Source organism: Adiantum capillus-veneris, chromosome 3, assembly GCF_014529385.1.
Source record: "Adiantum capillus-veneris isolate H3 chromosome 3, ASM1452938v2, whole genome shotgun sequence".
Classification (NCBI taxonomy): domain Eukaryota; kingdom Viridiplantae; phylum Streptophyta; class Polypodiopsida; order Polypodiales; family Pteridaceae; genus Adiantum; species Adiantum capillus-veneris.
This window is the reverse complement of record NC_140933.1, coordinates 155,110,210-155,126,963: the sequence shown is the minus strand read 5'-3', so window position 1 is coordinate 155,126,963 and position 16,754 is coordinate 155,110,210. Positions and strand designations below refer to the sequence as shown.

General features: G+C 42.4%; 1 protein-coding gene across 1 annotated transcript in view; it reads right to left on the bottom strand.

Moving 5' to 3' along the window:
- Positions 1–411: 411 nt before the first annotated feature.
- The window catches only part of LOC147462004 (glycerol-3-phosphate acyltransferase, chloroplastic-like), a 114,919-nt gene continuing 98,576 nt past the window's right edge, over positions 412–16,754 (bottom strand). Inside the window, exons 9-12 of the mRNA XM_086509478.1 lie at positions 3,561–3,639; positions 2,552–2,671; positions 2,351–2,464; positions 412–1,018 (exon numbers count right to left, since the gene is read on the bottom strand). Coding sequence (XP_086365604.1) covers positions 833–1,018; positions 2,351–2,464; positions 2,552–2,671; positions 3,561–3,639 — 499 coding nt within the window. The 3' untranslated portion in view covers positions 412–832. The remainder of the gene's footprint in view (positions 1,019–2,350; positions 2,465–2,551; positions 2,672–3,560; positions 3,640–16,754) is intronic.

The window sequence follows — 16,754 nt, the reverse complement described above, 5'->3', positions numbered from 1 at the left end:
TCAAAGCGAGGAAAACCCACGAAAAAGATCAAACAATGGGAAACCCCAGGGCGAGGAAAACCCATAGAAAGTATTACAAACTGTAACTCAGAAACAGTCAAAGTAGAGCTGGTAATGGCTGACACGGAGCTCGTCCAAGTCATAGGCAACTTGAAGAGACTCTCTAAGAGATATCTTGAAGAAAAAAACATATTCCACTTGAAGATACCCACGCGCGCACACACACACACACACACACCATGTTCAAAGCATTAAATATGTATTGAATCCTTCAACTTTCAAATTGCATACAATAGCTGCAAGTATGAAATGTTCAGAAGAACTTCATTTACAGTATCCCGACGAAAGGGAACAATGATATAAAGTCACAATAATAACTGTGAGCAAAGACCATTCAAATATAGTCTATGATAATTCAAGGGAGCTACGTTAACTATTAATTGAATGATTACAGATTAAGACAAACCATTCTGAATAGAAAGCTTTACATTTGGAGGCTAACTCTCAATGATGATAATAAATAACAGCCAAAAGGTGGCTAAGGACTAACAGATTGGTTGAATGGTTGGATAAGGCACAAAGTCAGGGCCGAACACCCATAGAAAGAGCCACAATGAGAAGGCAGGATATTGAGGTTGGTCTGCAGCCACATCGCCATGACAGTTTCCATGTCATTGCTGAAATGAGCCAAGGAGCTACACATTGAGCTGTAACCCTCTCCGAAACCTGCCGGCTAAAAAATTAATCAATAATCATTTCGACAATGAAGCGCATCCATTCCCACTGACGGCTCTGTTAACTGTTACTAAATAAAAAGAAATTCCACTCTATTTCAGGAAGAATGGCAAGGAATTTTGGGCTCTTCCTTCGTTGCACGAGTGTTTACAGACCAGGGCTGTGAAAGTGCTACTAGATCTGTGGAGGCAGCACTGCCTTCTCTGTTTTCCACAGCCCAGCTCAGCACACTGTATTGCTTATTGACAAGCTGCCAAGCTTCTTGAGCAAAACATTCGGCTGCCTGCAGTTACAAAACTCTCTCTCTCTCTCTCTCTCTCTCTCTCTCTCTCTCTCTCTCTCTCTCTCTCTCTCTCTCTCTCTCTCTCTCTCTTCTTTCCATGAAAAAAAGCTGATTCTATTACTTGAAAATCTCCAAACGGTGCCTATTCTGACTCTCTCTCTCTCTCTCTCTCTCTCTCTCTCTCTCTCTCTCTCTCTCTCTCTCTCTCTCTCTCTCTCTCTCTCTCTCTCTCTCTCTCTCTCTCTCTGTACTGCTTAGTTTAGGATCCCGCAGTATTTATATTTCATCTAAGGAGAAATTTCATCTGAACCCACAAACACCCCCCCCATTTAGCGTCTTAGTGTTAGTTCTTTGTACCTTTGTAATTTCTGTACTCAGACATGGTATCAGATTCACCAATTGTAACTTTTTTGGTCTCATAGGCCATTTTGGCCTTTTGAAGACATTAATATAACATTTCATTTCATTTCTCTCTCTCTCTCTCTCTCTCTCTCTCTCTCTCTCTCTCTCTCTCTCTCTCTCTCTCTCTCTCTCTCTCTCTCTCTCTCTCTCGTACTGCTTAGTTTAGGATCCCGTAGTATTTATATTTTGTTATCCTAGTTTAATTTATTTTGTTAATCTGACTTTGTATCAGATACACCGCATTGTAACTTTCTGGTCTCATAGGTCACTTTGGCCTTTTGAAAACGTTAATATAACATTTCATTTCATCTCTCTCTCTCTCTCTCTCTCTCTCTCTCTCTCTCTCTCTCTCTCTCTCTCTCTCTCTCTCTCTCTCTCTCTCTCTCTCTCTCTCTCTCTCTCTCTCGTCTTGAGTTCAACTCCTCATCGGCTAGATCTTTAAGGTCTCTTGGGATAGTTTTTTACGACGTTAAAACTCTCTTCTTCTTCTTCTTCTCTCTCTATACAGATCACTTTAGCTCGACATGCAAGACGTCCAACCAGAGTACTGACCATGGAGGAGGTCGATGAGATCGACAGCGACAATCAGAGATTTCATCTGAACCCACCAAAACCCCCCCCCCCCCCCCCCCCCCACACACACACACCTATTTCCTTTCTCCTTAGTGTTTTAGTGTTAGTTCTTTGTAACTTAGTAATTTCCATACTCAGAAATGGTATCAGATTCACCAGTTGTAACTTTTTGGTCTCATAGGTCATTTTGGCCTTCTGAAGACGTTAATATAACATTTTATTTCATTTCATCTCTCCTCTCTCTCTCTCTCTCTCTCTCTCTCTCTCTCTCTCTCTCTCTCTCTCTCTCTCTCTCTCTCTCTCTCTCTCTCTCTCTGAGATTACTACGCAGGCAGGCAAAATTACAGTATCCAGTACCTCTTCAGAAGAATCGCAGCCCAGCGTTAGGTCTTTAAAGAGCATTTCAGGACCAACAGATAAGCCAACAGCCGTAAATCCAAGAAGTCGCTTCTCCCCAATTTCTTTCTCAACCTTCACGAGTATAAAGCCAATCAATCCAAAGATCCAACATTGTCACTAGTAAACGGAATAGACCATGAAGTCTGCAGAACAAACAACCTGATTTGGAGGTGGCATGACATTGTAACACAGCAGAGCTTGAGGATATAAATGCCCAGGAGCTTTCGAATGCTCCATAAGCCTTCTGATATTTTCGATGGCGCTTGTGTCGAAGGAAGCCTGCATGCAATGGACTTACACGTCACCCTGCACAAAATCTAGGTCTCTCTTGTATAGCACTCCTATTTACAAATGTAATCTTACTATGCTGCTTAGTTATAGATCAAATAAAGCCAAAGCTAGTCGATTGATAAACAAGCAGAAAAACAACAAGAAAAACAATGACACGGTTGCAACTGTTATGCAGCCATAATCCTTCAATAATAAAGTGTGCGCGCATAAATACATAACAAAGATCATAAGCATTGAATAGCTTTGGCTTGGACACGTTGCACGCTTTGCATAGAAATATGCACCTCACATACAGTCCAACAAAGCACAGAACAAGGCCACTTACAAATATGAGCCTCCCGTTCAAGTTACCAGCTTCAACTTAATACAGTAAAAAACATGCTTTCAAATCTAGTGTGACCAAAATAGAACCAACAAAATTCACATTGAAGAGTGATATTTCCCTTTGAACTGCCACCAACATGATGAACATAAATGCATTCAAAAGAACGGACTCTGTACTAAGTAGTGAGTTACTTCCAAATAGAAAAAGCATCTTTATATGTTCAGTCAAAACTAGATACCAGTTTCCTTTAGCAGGCCTTCATTCATTCAAGTAGACCTAAATATGCATCTCACCTTCAAGAGAAAACTACAGAGATGAAGACGCAGCTGGCTTCAGAACTGATTTATATACAGTTAGAGAGAGAGATAACATTCATGAGGTCACTAGAAAAGTGGTTGCACTTTATATCAAGTCAAAACTAGGTCAGTACTCATCATGTGAATTTGAAGCAAACGATTTGGTCATGCAAGACTCCCTCTTCAATGAAAAACCAAGGAAGCTTCAAGTCTCAGCTTCGCGGCTTCAAGTCGCCTAAAACGACCAAGAACTTACAGGTTTCCACTTTCCTGTAGCTGGATCTGGTCTATCACGGCCACCACTTGGCGCGATCCAAATGAGCTGACCTCCTTTCCTACAACAGACAAAGAAAGTGCAAGGGCCCACACAGTCAATGGGATTGACCTCAACATCAGTTCAAAGAATTATAGGCAGTTGCTGCAGAGCTCAGAAGCTTGTACCATGCAAAAACTAAATTCTTCATATTCTGTACAGAAGCTTTGACTGGCGAATTATTCCGAGAGAACAGAAAACAGTAAAATGATAGCATGCTTGCTTGTACTCCAAGGAGGGAAAGAAAAATCCAGATAATTTCACACAACATTCATTCCCCAAATATCTGTGGGGCATCTAGAATTTTATCAAATGGATCACTATCAATGAACCCAAAGCTCTTATGAGTCATAAAAATGGCAACCTGCTCTCGGGGCAGCCATAAGCAAAACCATATGGAACAACAGATGGGGCACCAAATCATGACCTGAATCAAGCCCAGCAAATCATGGACTTTATGGACAGGATGACACGGTGGTGTACGGAATTTGCTGATCTGAGAGTTGTATGGAAAGTGCTGACGTGGTAGGTTTTTAGCACTTGAAGCGTTTTGGAGCTGAGTATTAACTGCAGATGCTTCTTGTGGACAGTTTTAATAGACAACCTTTTGAGGTTGCTTCTAGGCCAAAGTATCTATAAAATAGTGGCCTCGGTGCCAGTTGTAATCAGATTATGTGTGCCGTTACACACAGCGGTTGTAAGAACTCTATTTTAGCGAAATACCTCTAGGGGCGCATATTTGCTTCAAAAGGGAACTCCACCTTCTCTTGTCTCGTCTCCAACAGTTCACATGTGATCCTTGTTCTAATCTGTTGCCTACTTTTTACTATTTGATGATAGCATGGACACTGGATCGTCCATCCAGCAGATAATTACACATAAGAGGCGTCCACAGCCATGTTAGTTTTTCGATTAGTTCCCTTTTTATTTGTAACCACAGCCACAGTCGAATGTAGCCAATCCATGCACTTGATTGGTCCTAAAGGTCAACAGTAGCCTATAAAGGATAGTAAACTCTTCTTCCTTTTCTTTTTACCCCACACACATGCAGAGACACATATCCCAAGCACATGCAAATCCCACAAGCACAGGCAAGCACATAAAAGGGGACACAACTGCGCCCCACGCATGCAAACAAAACAGGCAGAAACCTAAGAGGGAGTAACTACAAGCACAGCCTCAAACTACTAAGCATCTAAGGGTGGAGACTCAGTCACCTGAATATTTGAAATTGATGTCCCATAAGACTGTACTACTCTTATCACCTGGGTCTATGTAACCACCCGCTAGTCGGATGATTCAATCGAGCACTTAAACCAGAACTGAGCAGATGAAAGCCAAACAGAAAGAAAACACTTTGCATTTGCATATAAGACAGAAGAGGCAGAGTTACTCTTCAGAGAGTGACGGTCCTCAAGTTGAGTGCCCCTGGCAGTATTGCTTTATCAATTCCAAAGCGAGGTTTACTGTGTGGGACCACGCCCTTATCTGTTTTACTCAACCTTGCCTCGTATTTAAAGACGCTTGGCTTACAAAAGCAACTTCAAAATCACTACTAAAACAAATATACCTTCATAAGATCAGAATAGTCTGAGCTTATGAATGATGAGAGGCGATAAAACACTCACAAAAATACAAAAGCGAATGACTCAAGAAAACTGAAAAGGGAAAAACTAAATCACTTTATTTGTTACTAACCAAAACTCGATGAAACAAATCATTATTTGCTTAAAATGCTTTCAGAAAAGCCATAAGCAAAATAAGTGAAAGAAGCTTACTCGATGAAAACTTGAAACAAGTACTCAACTCTAAATTAACAAGAATAACACGTCTCAAAGACTAATCCTAGAAATCAAACTCCACACTACAACTTCTAAAGTTGTCAAAAATGTGATGACCTGGCATGGCATTATAGGGACAAGGCCAATTAAGTGGCCATTGAAGCCAAAAGGCGAGACTAAAACAGAAGCCCTAAAAACCTTAGGCTTAAGTTGCTCACGTGGCGGCCAGCACAGAATGTGCCGCAAAATGCGAGCTACCGAGCCTATGCTTGCACAGCTTTTTGGCCATGAGTTTTTCTCACCAACTTTTGGGCAATTGAAAAATAAACTAGGGCAACCAGTTTAGGAACCCGGATAACCTATAAAAAATATATACCTAGATGAATCCAGGATAAGCCCAGATTCACCCAGTTTAAGAGCCCCGGATAACCTATAAATAAGTGCCTTGGGGGTCTCTCTCCGCAGATAAGCTTGGGAGCACTGCAGATAGAGAGGACCCCCGGATATTATACTTTCATGATCAATAAAAAAAGAAATACCGAAAGGGGTGCCAATCTTCGAGGCCAATGCATCTGGAGGCGGAACTCTTCCAACTCTCCTCTTCTCTTTCAATTGTTGCAGTTCCTCTTCGTGTGTTGCTATTTGTTTCTCGCTTAGGTGTTCAAGCCTGTTACTATGGTATCAGAGCCCATATGTTTCCTCTTCTATGAAGGATCCGATCCATTTTCTGCAACACACATGGGTTCTAGCAGTGAATCCGACAGAGAGGACAGTATTCCACCCACTATCCGTCTACAAGAAGATGAAAAGCACTCCAATCCCAGTGAGGGAACATAGAGAATTGACAAAGATTCTAGTGGGAGCAAGCCTCCTCCCGAGAAATCGAGAGAGGACACCGGCAAGTTTTCGACGTAGGATCTCAACAAAAGGAGTACAAGCATCAACTCTAGGTTGACACACATACAAAAAGAATGATAAAGTACTCCAAGGACCTGAACTATGTGAAGTATTTAGAGAATCATCCTCTTGATGAGGTTCACTCTCACGCCATGCACTCACTTATCACGTCGACCTTGAAGACTACAACAGCCAAAAAGAAGAAATTGTACTCACAAGAAGAGTCTGACGAAGGTCTTGAGCAGAAAGTCAATAAGATGATGAAAGCAAGCAAGCACTCTCAAAAAAAACAAATTAGATGATTTTGCTGGTTGCTTGGGCCGGAAATTGACTTTCGAGGCGGCTAGTGGATCCAAGAAGCGTGTTAGCTTTGAGGACGACCCCAGTTCTTCTTTGTCTTACGAGAGTTCTGACAGTTCTTCTTCCTCCAATTGTAGCGAGGATGAGAAGAGCGCAAGAAGCAGAGAAAGAATGTCACAAAGTGATGACGTGGCAGTACTGCCCAGACACACGTGCACTGATTGATGACGTGGAGGCATGTATGGACCGTGAAACACGCTGACAAGCTAGCGGACTGCCACCGTGGCCACTGTACGGACAGGTGACGTGGAAGCTGTACAGACGTCTGTTTTTGGCGTTGACATGCTGACATGGCAACTGTGCGGATTTCCGCAACTTGGGATGCTGCTTTTATTGGCAAATTTTTGACCAGTTGCTTTTGGGACTACTTGCTTTTGAGTTCACTACTTTTGGGGCTCTGCTTTTGGCATCCCTTGTAAGAATAAAAGAGCCCTAAGGGCCTCACTCTTCAGAGCATCTATGAAAGTGCGAAACAGAGGGTACCGGTAGGTGCGCGTCGCGATGTAGCGCAGGATTGGGGCAAAGGCAAGAGGCACAGTGCAACAGAGAAGAAGCGCCACAATCGAAAACACACACACACACACACACACACACACACACACAGCTTGTACGTTTTTGGGGAAAACTCAATAAGTGAGTTTTGGGTTTTCCCACTTTTATTATAAGTGACTTTAAAAAAATGCGTCCATGGACAAAGTATAAAATGTACAAAAAGGGGTTATTTATGTCTTTAACCCAACAACCTCCCACTTAAAGGCATAAATGACACCTTTAATTTAACCAACTCCCACCAGTTGTATGCAATGCTCATGTTGAGCCTTAGCAAAACTCTTGGTGAGAACATCTACAGGATTATCCTGTGTATGGATCTTAATCAAGGTGACTAGATCATCCTCCAATACCTGTCGTATGAAGTGGTACCGCACATCTATGTGTTTGGTACGCGCATGAAACATGGCATTTCTAGCTAAATAGACGGCACTCTGGCTATCACAACCCAACACGGATGTATGAGAAGGCATGCCAAGTTCTTTTGCAAGTCTGCCCAACCAAATGGCCTCAATAGTACTCAATGCCACAATTTTCTATAACCTAGAACACCAACAGACTACACCACCAGCAATGGCAAATGCATATCCACTGGTAGATTTCTTGGTATCCATGTCACCTGCCATGTCTGCATCACAATATCCCTGAAACTCTAAGTCACTTTTGCCATAACAGATACACTTTCATTGTGTACCTTTCAAATATCTCAGAATCCATTTGACAGCTTCCCAAAGCGCTTTGCCAGGATTCGACATATATCGACTAACAACTCCCACTGCATAAGCAATGTCGGGACGAGTGGCAACCATAGCATACATAAGAGAACCACAAGCTCATACACAAGGGATTCCCTTCATTGCTTTCAATGCCACCTCATCCTTTGGGCAATCTACTTTGCTAAGCTTAGTGTATAAAGTAAAGGTACCCCAAGAGACTTAGCATCAGCCATATTAAATATGTTAAGTACTTTTGCAATGTATCTTTCTTGAGATAAAAACAGCCATTTCAGTTTTCTATCTCTTTTAATACGCATGCCCAAAATATGCTCTACATCACACAGAGTGATGACGTGGCTACCGACAGCAAAAACCCTAAAATTCTTGCAAACCCTAATTTCTGCCAGAAACCTTAACTTTGCAGAAACCCTTATTTTTGAAAATCACGGAGGTGGAAAAAAATTAATTAATTAAATTTTTGAGCGACGCAAATCCAGCTTTTGGGCTACGCTTTGCTTTATTATGCTCTCATTGAGAGAGAGAGAGAGAGAGAGAGAGAGAGAGAGAGAGAGAGAGAGAGAGAGAGAGAGAGAGAGAGAGAGAGAGAGAGAGAAACTGCTTTTGAACTGAAAGCTTTTGGTGCTCTGCTTTTGGGCATCCCTTGTGATCTTTATATACACGGTTTAGGGCTCACTGTGCAGAGCATCTGGACGCAGAGTCCGAGAGTGAAACCCTAACCGCTCTTTGTACTTTGACATTGATTTAATACATAAAGAAATACCGAAAGGGGCGCCAGTCTTTGGGGCCAATATCTCTAGGCACGGAACTCTGCCAGGCCAGTGCAAATCTATTGTGATCTGTGAATTGTTTTGAAGTGGTTATTTGGTGTTGTCGCGATTGATTCTTGACTCAGAGTGTCCAAGTCTGTTACAGTGGTATCAGAGCACAGCCGATTTCTCTTCTACAGGAAATCGGATCCCCAATTTTTTTCCCCGTGGCACCTATGGCTTCACGCAAGGATCAGTCGACTCCCTCTGCATCTGGAGATGCGGGCAGGGATCACAACGAAGATTCCGGCAGCGAGTATGGCCCGCCTCGGCCTACTCAGGCGGAGCGACGAGAGATGGAGCGTCGCAATTGATTGGCGATGCAACAAAGATGATGCTCAGTTTTGCGAAAGACCCAAAATTTGCAAAATATATAAGCGAGACTTCTTTTCAGGAAGTGCACAAGCAGTGGCAGAAAACCACTACACCACCCCTGAAACCCGCTCTTAAGAAACCTTCTGATCACAAACAGTATTCAGAGAAGGAATTACAAGAGGTGGTTGATGCACGGAGTGCTCAGCTTTTTGACGCGCAAAAGAAAGCCAAAAAGCACGGCAAAAAGCAGAAGAAAGGCATTGACTTCCCGGGATATTTGGGTCATTAGTCGACATTCGACAAGGTAAAGAAACAGAAAAAGCCTGTTTGATTTGAAGGAGTACCCAGTTCTTCTTCTTCTTCTTCTTCTTCTTCTTCTTCTTCTTCTTCTTCTTCTTCTGACAGTTCTTCTAGCTCTTCAGATTCGAGCGAAGAAGACAAAAAAGGTAAAAAGCGAAGCAAGAAACAAAGCTTCGGAAAGTGCAAGAAAAAGGCAAAGAAGGCTAAATCTCGCCCAGAGACTGACAGTTCTACTGAGGACTCATCTACAGACAGCTCAGAATCCGATCTTTTATGTGAACAAGAAGAATTTTTACAAAGCCAACCAGTATGACTTTCTCGAAGATAAAAGCAAGAAAGTCCGAGAATTTAAGGAAGGTGGCCACTCGATCAAGTTTGAGATACTCAGATGCTTCGAAGGCTTTGTCTTTTATACAACAGTTTGACATCGCTTTCGCGGGAGGACGCTATTCAAAGCACTCCAAGATTCGGCCAAGCTCGTACTTGGTGGTCCACGCTTCTTTTAAACAAGACTGCACCAGTTAAATGGCTGAAATTTAAGAAGCTTTTTATTTCTTCTTGGTTGACGCAAGAATATGAACAAGATATACGAGCTGCTTGGAACCATCTTCGGATGACCAAGAAAGATACAATGAATGCTTACTGTGAAAGATTCTGGAGCTCTTTTCTACCCGCCTCTTCATTCAAGAAGATCTCGTTCAGAGAACAAATTGAGCAGTTTACCTTGGGTCTACCTACAGAGATCCGAGATCACTGCTTGGAACAGAAGTCAGCTTCTATTCAGGAGTTGATGAGTCTGCGAAGCGGGGCTTTGCCATTCACTCTAATAGTCTGACCTACCCCACAGATGAGGCCATGACACAACGAGCCGAACATACTTCTGGGAATGAAAGTAGAAAGAAAAAGGGCAATCCAGAGAAAAAGGATGCACGACCCAAGCTTACTCCTGAGGAGAGAGCTCGCTTCATCAAAGAGGGGAAGAGCGTTGGATGTAGCGAACATGGACATATCTCCGTTAAGTGCCCTAAAAGGCACAGAAAGAACAGAATGATAAAGACGACGATAGGCCTGAGAGTTCGAGAGCAGTTGAGGAACGTGGCAGAAAAGGTAGATAGAAAAGCAGACCTCGTACCATATGGCGTGGGACCTGCATCGAATCTAATGAATGAAAGTACAAACTTTGCCGCTTTTGGGGCAAAGTGAAGGATCAAGAAGCTCTTTTGAAAGAGCCAAGGCCAACTTCTTTTCACTGGGAATTGGCGGCTCGATTTCGAATTACGCCCAACAGACTAACGCCATAGGCGGAGGTAGTTCGACTCGCACCCGGATGGGATGTTGCCATTACACCGAGCATTGGCAAACTTCGTTTGCAATGACAGGGGTGTTCAAGGCACGCGAGTGACGTTCTACTCAAGATCCCTTGGTACCACAAGAACTACATTGTGGTTGACTACCGAGCCAAGAAAGCGACTTTGATAAATGAAGGGCTCAGAGAATTGTACTTGATGAACTTTAGTTTCTTTACTCATTCTTTTGGAAGAGAACTGAACGATGGGTAAAGGTTGAATATGTTTTGACCTGATCAAAAGAACGCCAAGATTTTTCTCCACACTCATGCCGATTGCTTTTGAGAGGGCCTGAAGATCAGACCATTGACCTGATACCTGGAAGCACGTCACCGAACCAGCCACCTTACCATGTGAGCCGAGTACAGACTCAAAAGATTATGAACCAAGTGAAAGACCTCTTGGAAAAGGGTCTTGTCAAGCCTAGTACTTCACCGTACTGCTCTCCACTGTTGCTGGATTTGAAGAAAGACGGATCTTGGACAATGTGCATCGATTATAGAGCTCTCAACAAAATCACCATCAAGAACAGATTTTCGATTCCTATGATCGATGATATACTCGACAGCTTACAGGAATCCTCGTGCTTTAGCATGATTGATATGAAGAGTGGATATCATCAGATCCGAAGCGCGACGGGAGACGTCTACAAGACAACCCTCCGGACTACTTTTTGGATTATTTGAGTTTATGGTGATGCCTTTTGGCTTAACCAATGCTCCTGCGACATTTAACCGGATGATGGACGGGATTTTTCAAGAGTACAGGCTATTTGTTGGCGCTTTCTTTGATGATATCATTGTTCCTCCAAGAATGAGGCAGAACACAGAAATCATCTGCTTCAAGACTTTTTGGGACACTTTGTCTCAGCAACAGGAGTGCAAGTGGATTCTACCAAGATAGAGACTATACGTGATTGGCCCGATTTGAAGAATGTGTTCGTACTACAGGCGGTTCATACGAAATTTTGCAAAAGTTGCTTCCCCTTTGCATATCTTGATACAGAAAGGAGTCTCTTTCTCATGGGGATCCACAAAGGTGACTCCCTTTCAGACATTGAACAAGAAATTGACTACACGACTTGTAGAAGTCTTTTGAAGTATATTGTGATGCTTGTGGTCGTAGTCTGGGTGGGGGTGCGGTCTTGATGCAAGAAGGCCATGTCATTGCTTACGACAGCCGATTGTTCTCTGGGCCGGAGATGACAGCACAGATGTATAAGAAAGAGCTTTTGGCAGTTATCCATGCTCTTACTCATTGGCGGCATGACCTACTCGGAGCGGATTTTATTGTCTTTAGAGACCATAAGAGTTTGCGCTACTTCTTGTCACAGAAGCAGCTTTCGGAAAAGCAGATGCGGTGGGCGAACATCTTGTCACAGTTTCACTTCCAAATTGTCCATGTCCAGAGACAGAAGAATGTGGTGGCAGATGCTTTGTCTCGAAAGCCGTTGGTTTTGGCTATTTCCGCGATACATCATAGGAGCGTCGAGGGTATGGTCGATCAGTATGCCACAGATACAGATTTTGCAGATATTTTCACACGGATACGAGATGGGGAGACAGTAGCTGGATACTTCCTTCGGGAAGGCTACTTGATGTAAAAAACCATGTTGTGCGTTACACAGCCGTAGAGGGAAAAGGTTATGATTGAATGCCACTGTCCACCTTTTTACAGGTCACCGCGGCATTGCTACTACCATAAAAGGGGTAGAGAGATAATTCTTTTGGCCGAGACTCAAGAAGGATGTGGAAGAGTTTGTGCGCAGTTGCTTGGTATGCCAGAAGGTCAAGTTTGACAGGCATAAGGCACAAGGATTGTTACAGCCTTTACCCCTACCCACCCACCCCTAGGAAAGTACTGCAATGGATTTCATTTTTGATCTCCCAACAACACAAAATGATCACGATGATTTTTCAATTACATGGCACGTCTGAGAGGATTATCTCAGACAGAGACCCCAAATTTATGAGTTTGTTTTGGAAGGCAATTTGGAAGAACATTGGCATGCAGTTGCATTTCTCGTCATCGTTACACTTGCAGACTGACGTGCAATCTGAGATTGCCAATTCAGTGGTTTTAGATTTATTGAAGTCTTGTATCTCGGATCAGAAGACTCAATGGTAAAAGAACTTACCTTTGGTGGAATTTGCCTACAATAACAAGATACACTCTTCGACGAAAAAGACGCCATTTGAGATTGTTGAAAGTGCTGCGAAGGTTCCATCCTTCCTGAGCACGAAAGATTAGATATTTGAAGCGGATGAATATTCGCGAGACTTTGCAGAAGTCTCAAGAACGACATAAAAAGGCAGCGGATCGTCATCGTCGCGACTTGAAATTTAAGGAGGATGATTGGGTGCTCTTACGTTTTGAGAAGACACGACTAAGAAAGAAAAAAGGAAAGGAGAGGCTTTTTCCAAAGCTTAGTATGCGATACTATGGACCTTTCCAGATTACCGACAAGATAAATGATGTCTCCTTCCGATTGAAAGTGCCAGATACTTGGAGGATTCACAATGCATTCCATGTGGGTCTCTTGAAACCTTTTAAGGGTGATGTGCCTGATGATGGGGAGCCTGATGAGCAACCTGAAGTGGAAGAAACCGAGGAGACGCTTGTTCTTGGACAGATTTTGGCACATAGGGATATGAAGAAAGGTAAAGTCCGAAGGCGGTTCTTGGTTAAGTTCAAGAACTTTCCTGCCTTTGAAGTGAAGTGGATGGAGCAGGAGGACCTAGCAGATACTCCTCAAATTGTGAAACTTTACCTCGATGCTTTCGTTTAGCATAGTCTACTCCAAACGGAACCCGGAAATTCAGCTTGGCCAAAGATCTGGTGCAATGGGATGCACAAGAGGGGAGTTACTCCGCTCCTTTGTCAACAGATGCCTTAATTTTGATACTAAAGTCACTGATGTCTCTTTGAGCCTCAGGGATACTGAGAGCTAACAGTATTCTGCTAGATGACTTTATGAAATGGAATTCCTGATTATGATACTGATTTGTTCTTGACTTCTTTTAAGTGCAGGAACTGATAGACGAAATGACTGCAACATTTTGGTCTCATTGATCTCGGATAGACATGGTTGCAATAGGGGTTAGTCAATCGGACATCGATGAAGTCCCGATTGGACCTAGATGTGATTGCTAGCTACAGTGCCGATAATTCATGGTCTATGATACGATTGAATGTTGAATGTCATGTGATGTCTGGTGATGTCCCGTGATGTCGTGTGATGTGACTGTCGATTTAGTACATGTGCTAGATCTGTGTTCCTAGTACGTAGGTACTAACTGTCAGTGTCTGCTAAGACGGTTTATGGCTTTTGTCGGTTTTGCAGGCGTAATCGCGGTCGATTACAATGCTTTCAAGAGGGGGGTATGTCACAAAGTGATGACGTAGCTACCGACAATAGAAACCCTAAAATTCCTGCAAACTCTAATTTCTGTCAAAAACCTTAACTTTGCAGAAACCCTAATTTTCGAAAATCACAAAGGTGGAAAAAAAATAAATTAAATTTTTTAGCAACGCAAATCCCAGCTTTTGGGCTACGCTTTGCTTTATTTTGCGCTCAGAGAGAGAGAGAGAGAGAGAGAGAGAGAGAGAGAGAGAGAGAGAGAGAGAGAGAGAGAGAGAGAGAGAAACTGCTTTCAAACTGAAAGCTTTTGGGGCTCTGCTTTTGGGCATCCCTTGTAATCTTTATATACACGGTTTAGGGCTCACTCTGCAGAGCATCTAGACGCAGAGTCTGAGAGTGAAACCCTAACCGCTCTTTGTACTTTGACATTGATTTAATACATAAAGAAATACCGAAAGGGGCACCAGTCTTTGAGGCCAATATCTCTAGACACGGAACTCCGTCGTGCCAGTGCAAATCTATTGTGATCTGTGAATTGTTTTGAAGTCGTTAGTTGCTGCTGTCGCGATTGATTCTTGACTTGGAGTGTCCAAGTCTGTTACAAAATCCTTCATAGCAAATGCTGCATTTAGCTTACGTTTCAGAGCATCAAGATTTGTCTTATGTTTCCCGGCAAGCAACATGTCATCGACATAGAGAACAAGTATGATGGGACTACCATCTTCATCCCTTTTCGTATACAAACAATGATCTGCATGGCTGCGTTTAAAGCCTTGAGACAACAGAAAAGTGTCAAACTTTTTATACCATTGTCGTGATGATTGTCTCAAACCACACAGAGCCCTTTTCAGTTTGCATACAAGTTCCTCACGTGTAGAAACTACAAAACCTTCAAGTTGTTTCATGTATATGTCCTCTTCAATGTCACCATGCAAAAACGTTGTCTTTACATCCATTTGATTCAATTCCAAATCAAGCACCGCAACGAGAGCAAAAAGGACACATAAAGTTGTAAGCTTTACAACATGGGAAAAGATTTCTTGAAAATCAATTCCTTCTTTCTGTGCATATCCTTTTGCAACCAATCTTGCCTTGTACTTGGGTTTTTCATCCACAATCTTAATCTTATACACCCATTTGTTAGGAAGAGCCTTTTTCCCTTTAGCCAATGGCACAAGATCCCAAGTATTATTTGCATACAAGGATTTCGTTTCCTCTTGCATTGCAAGCTTCCACTTACTGCTTGACTTACATGATTTGGCCTCTTTATATGTAAGAGGTTCACCCTCATCTGTCAACATTACATGATGCAAAGAGGGATTAAATCTCTGCGGTTGCCTTCTCAAACGAGTTGACCTGCGTACCCACTGATCTACGTTCTCAAGCAATGGTTCTACATCATAAGGCAACTCATTTTCAGCTCTATCATGCTGCTGAAAATCATTTTCAGCAAATTCAGGTGGCTGTCCATTTTCCTTAGGAGCATCAAGATCGTGTCCTACCTCTTCTGGCTCAAGGTTACCGGTTGATTAACAATTTCAGCTTGCCGTAATGCATCATGAGGCTCTTTTTCAACATCAATGGGTGGCACGGAAGGCTGAAATCTGATTGTTTTCTTGTCAGCATCAGATTTTGTAGCACTCTTAAGCAATTTTGCCTCATTGAACACTACATTTCGGCTGCGTATTACCTTCATAAACTGTGGTAACCACACTCTAGCCCATTTCACCTTCTTCTCCATAACCTAGAAAGACTCCCTTAACGGACTTCATATCAAGCTTTGTTCTCAAGTCATTGCGTACATGAACAAAACCTTCGCAGCCAAATACTCTCAAATGATCATAAGAGGCAGGTTTGCTAGATCAAACCTCCTCTGAAATGTCATTTTTCAACGTACTATTAGGAGAGCGATTGCAAATATAAACTGCAGTTTTCAATGCCTCCCCCCAAAACTCTTGAGAAAGATTAGCGATGGACAACATGCAACCCACTCTCTCGCATAAAGTACGATTATACCTCTCATCCACACCATTAGAAGACAGATTATAAGCGGCTGTCAACTCCCTTTTAATCCCATTTTCATCACAAAAATGTTGAAATTCAGCAGATACATACTCTCCTCCATTATCAAACCTGAGACATAGTACTCTTTTGCGTAGTGACAAAAGCATGAAACTTCTTAAAAGCATTAAAAGTCTCACTCTTACTTTTCAAAAAATGCACCCATCCTTTCCTAGTACAATCATTAATGAATGTAACAAAATACAATGCACCACCAAAAGAATTAACAGGCAACGTGCATACATCGGAGTGAATAAGATCAAGAGGATTAGCTTTGTGAGAGACACCAGAGTAATAAGAAGATTTCTTTTGCTTTTCATAAAGACAATCGTTACAAAAATCCAAGTTTTTGTCTTTAACATCAACCCTCTTCAGAGAGAGAAGCACATCAATACCCTTTTGGCTCATATGGCCAAGTCTTTTATGCCACAATTCCGTGTGTGAATCAACTTCAGCAGCAACAAGAAACTTGTCAGTCAAAGCTTTGCATCGAAGATAGTACAAAGTACCTCTTCTAGACCCTTTTGCAACAAGCATAGAGTTCTCAAGCAACTTCCATGAACCCCCAGCAAAGATGGTAGTATAACCATGTGCATCTAACTGGCCAACAAATAGTAAACTTTT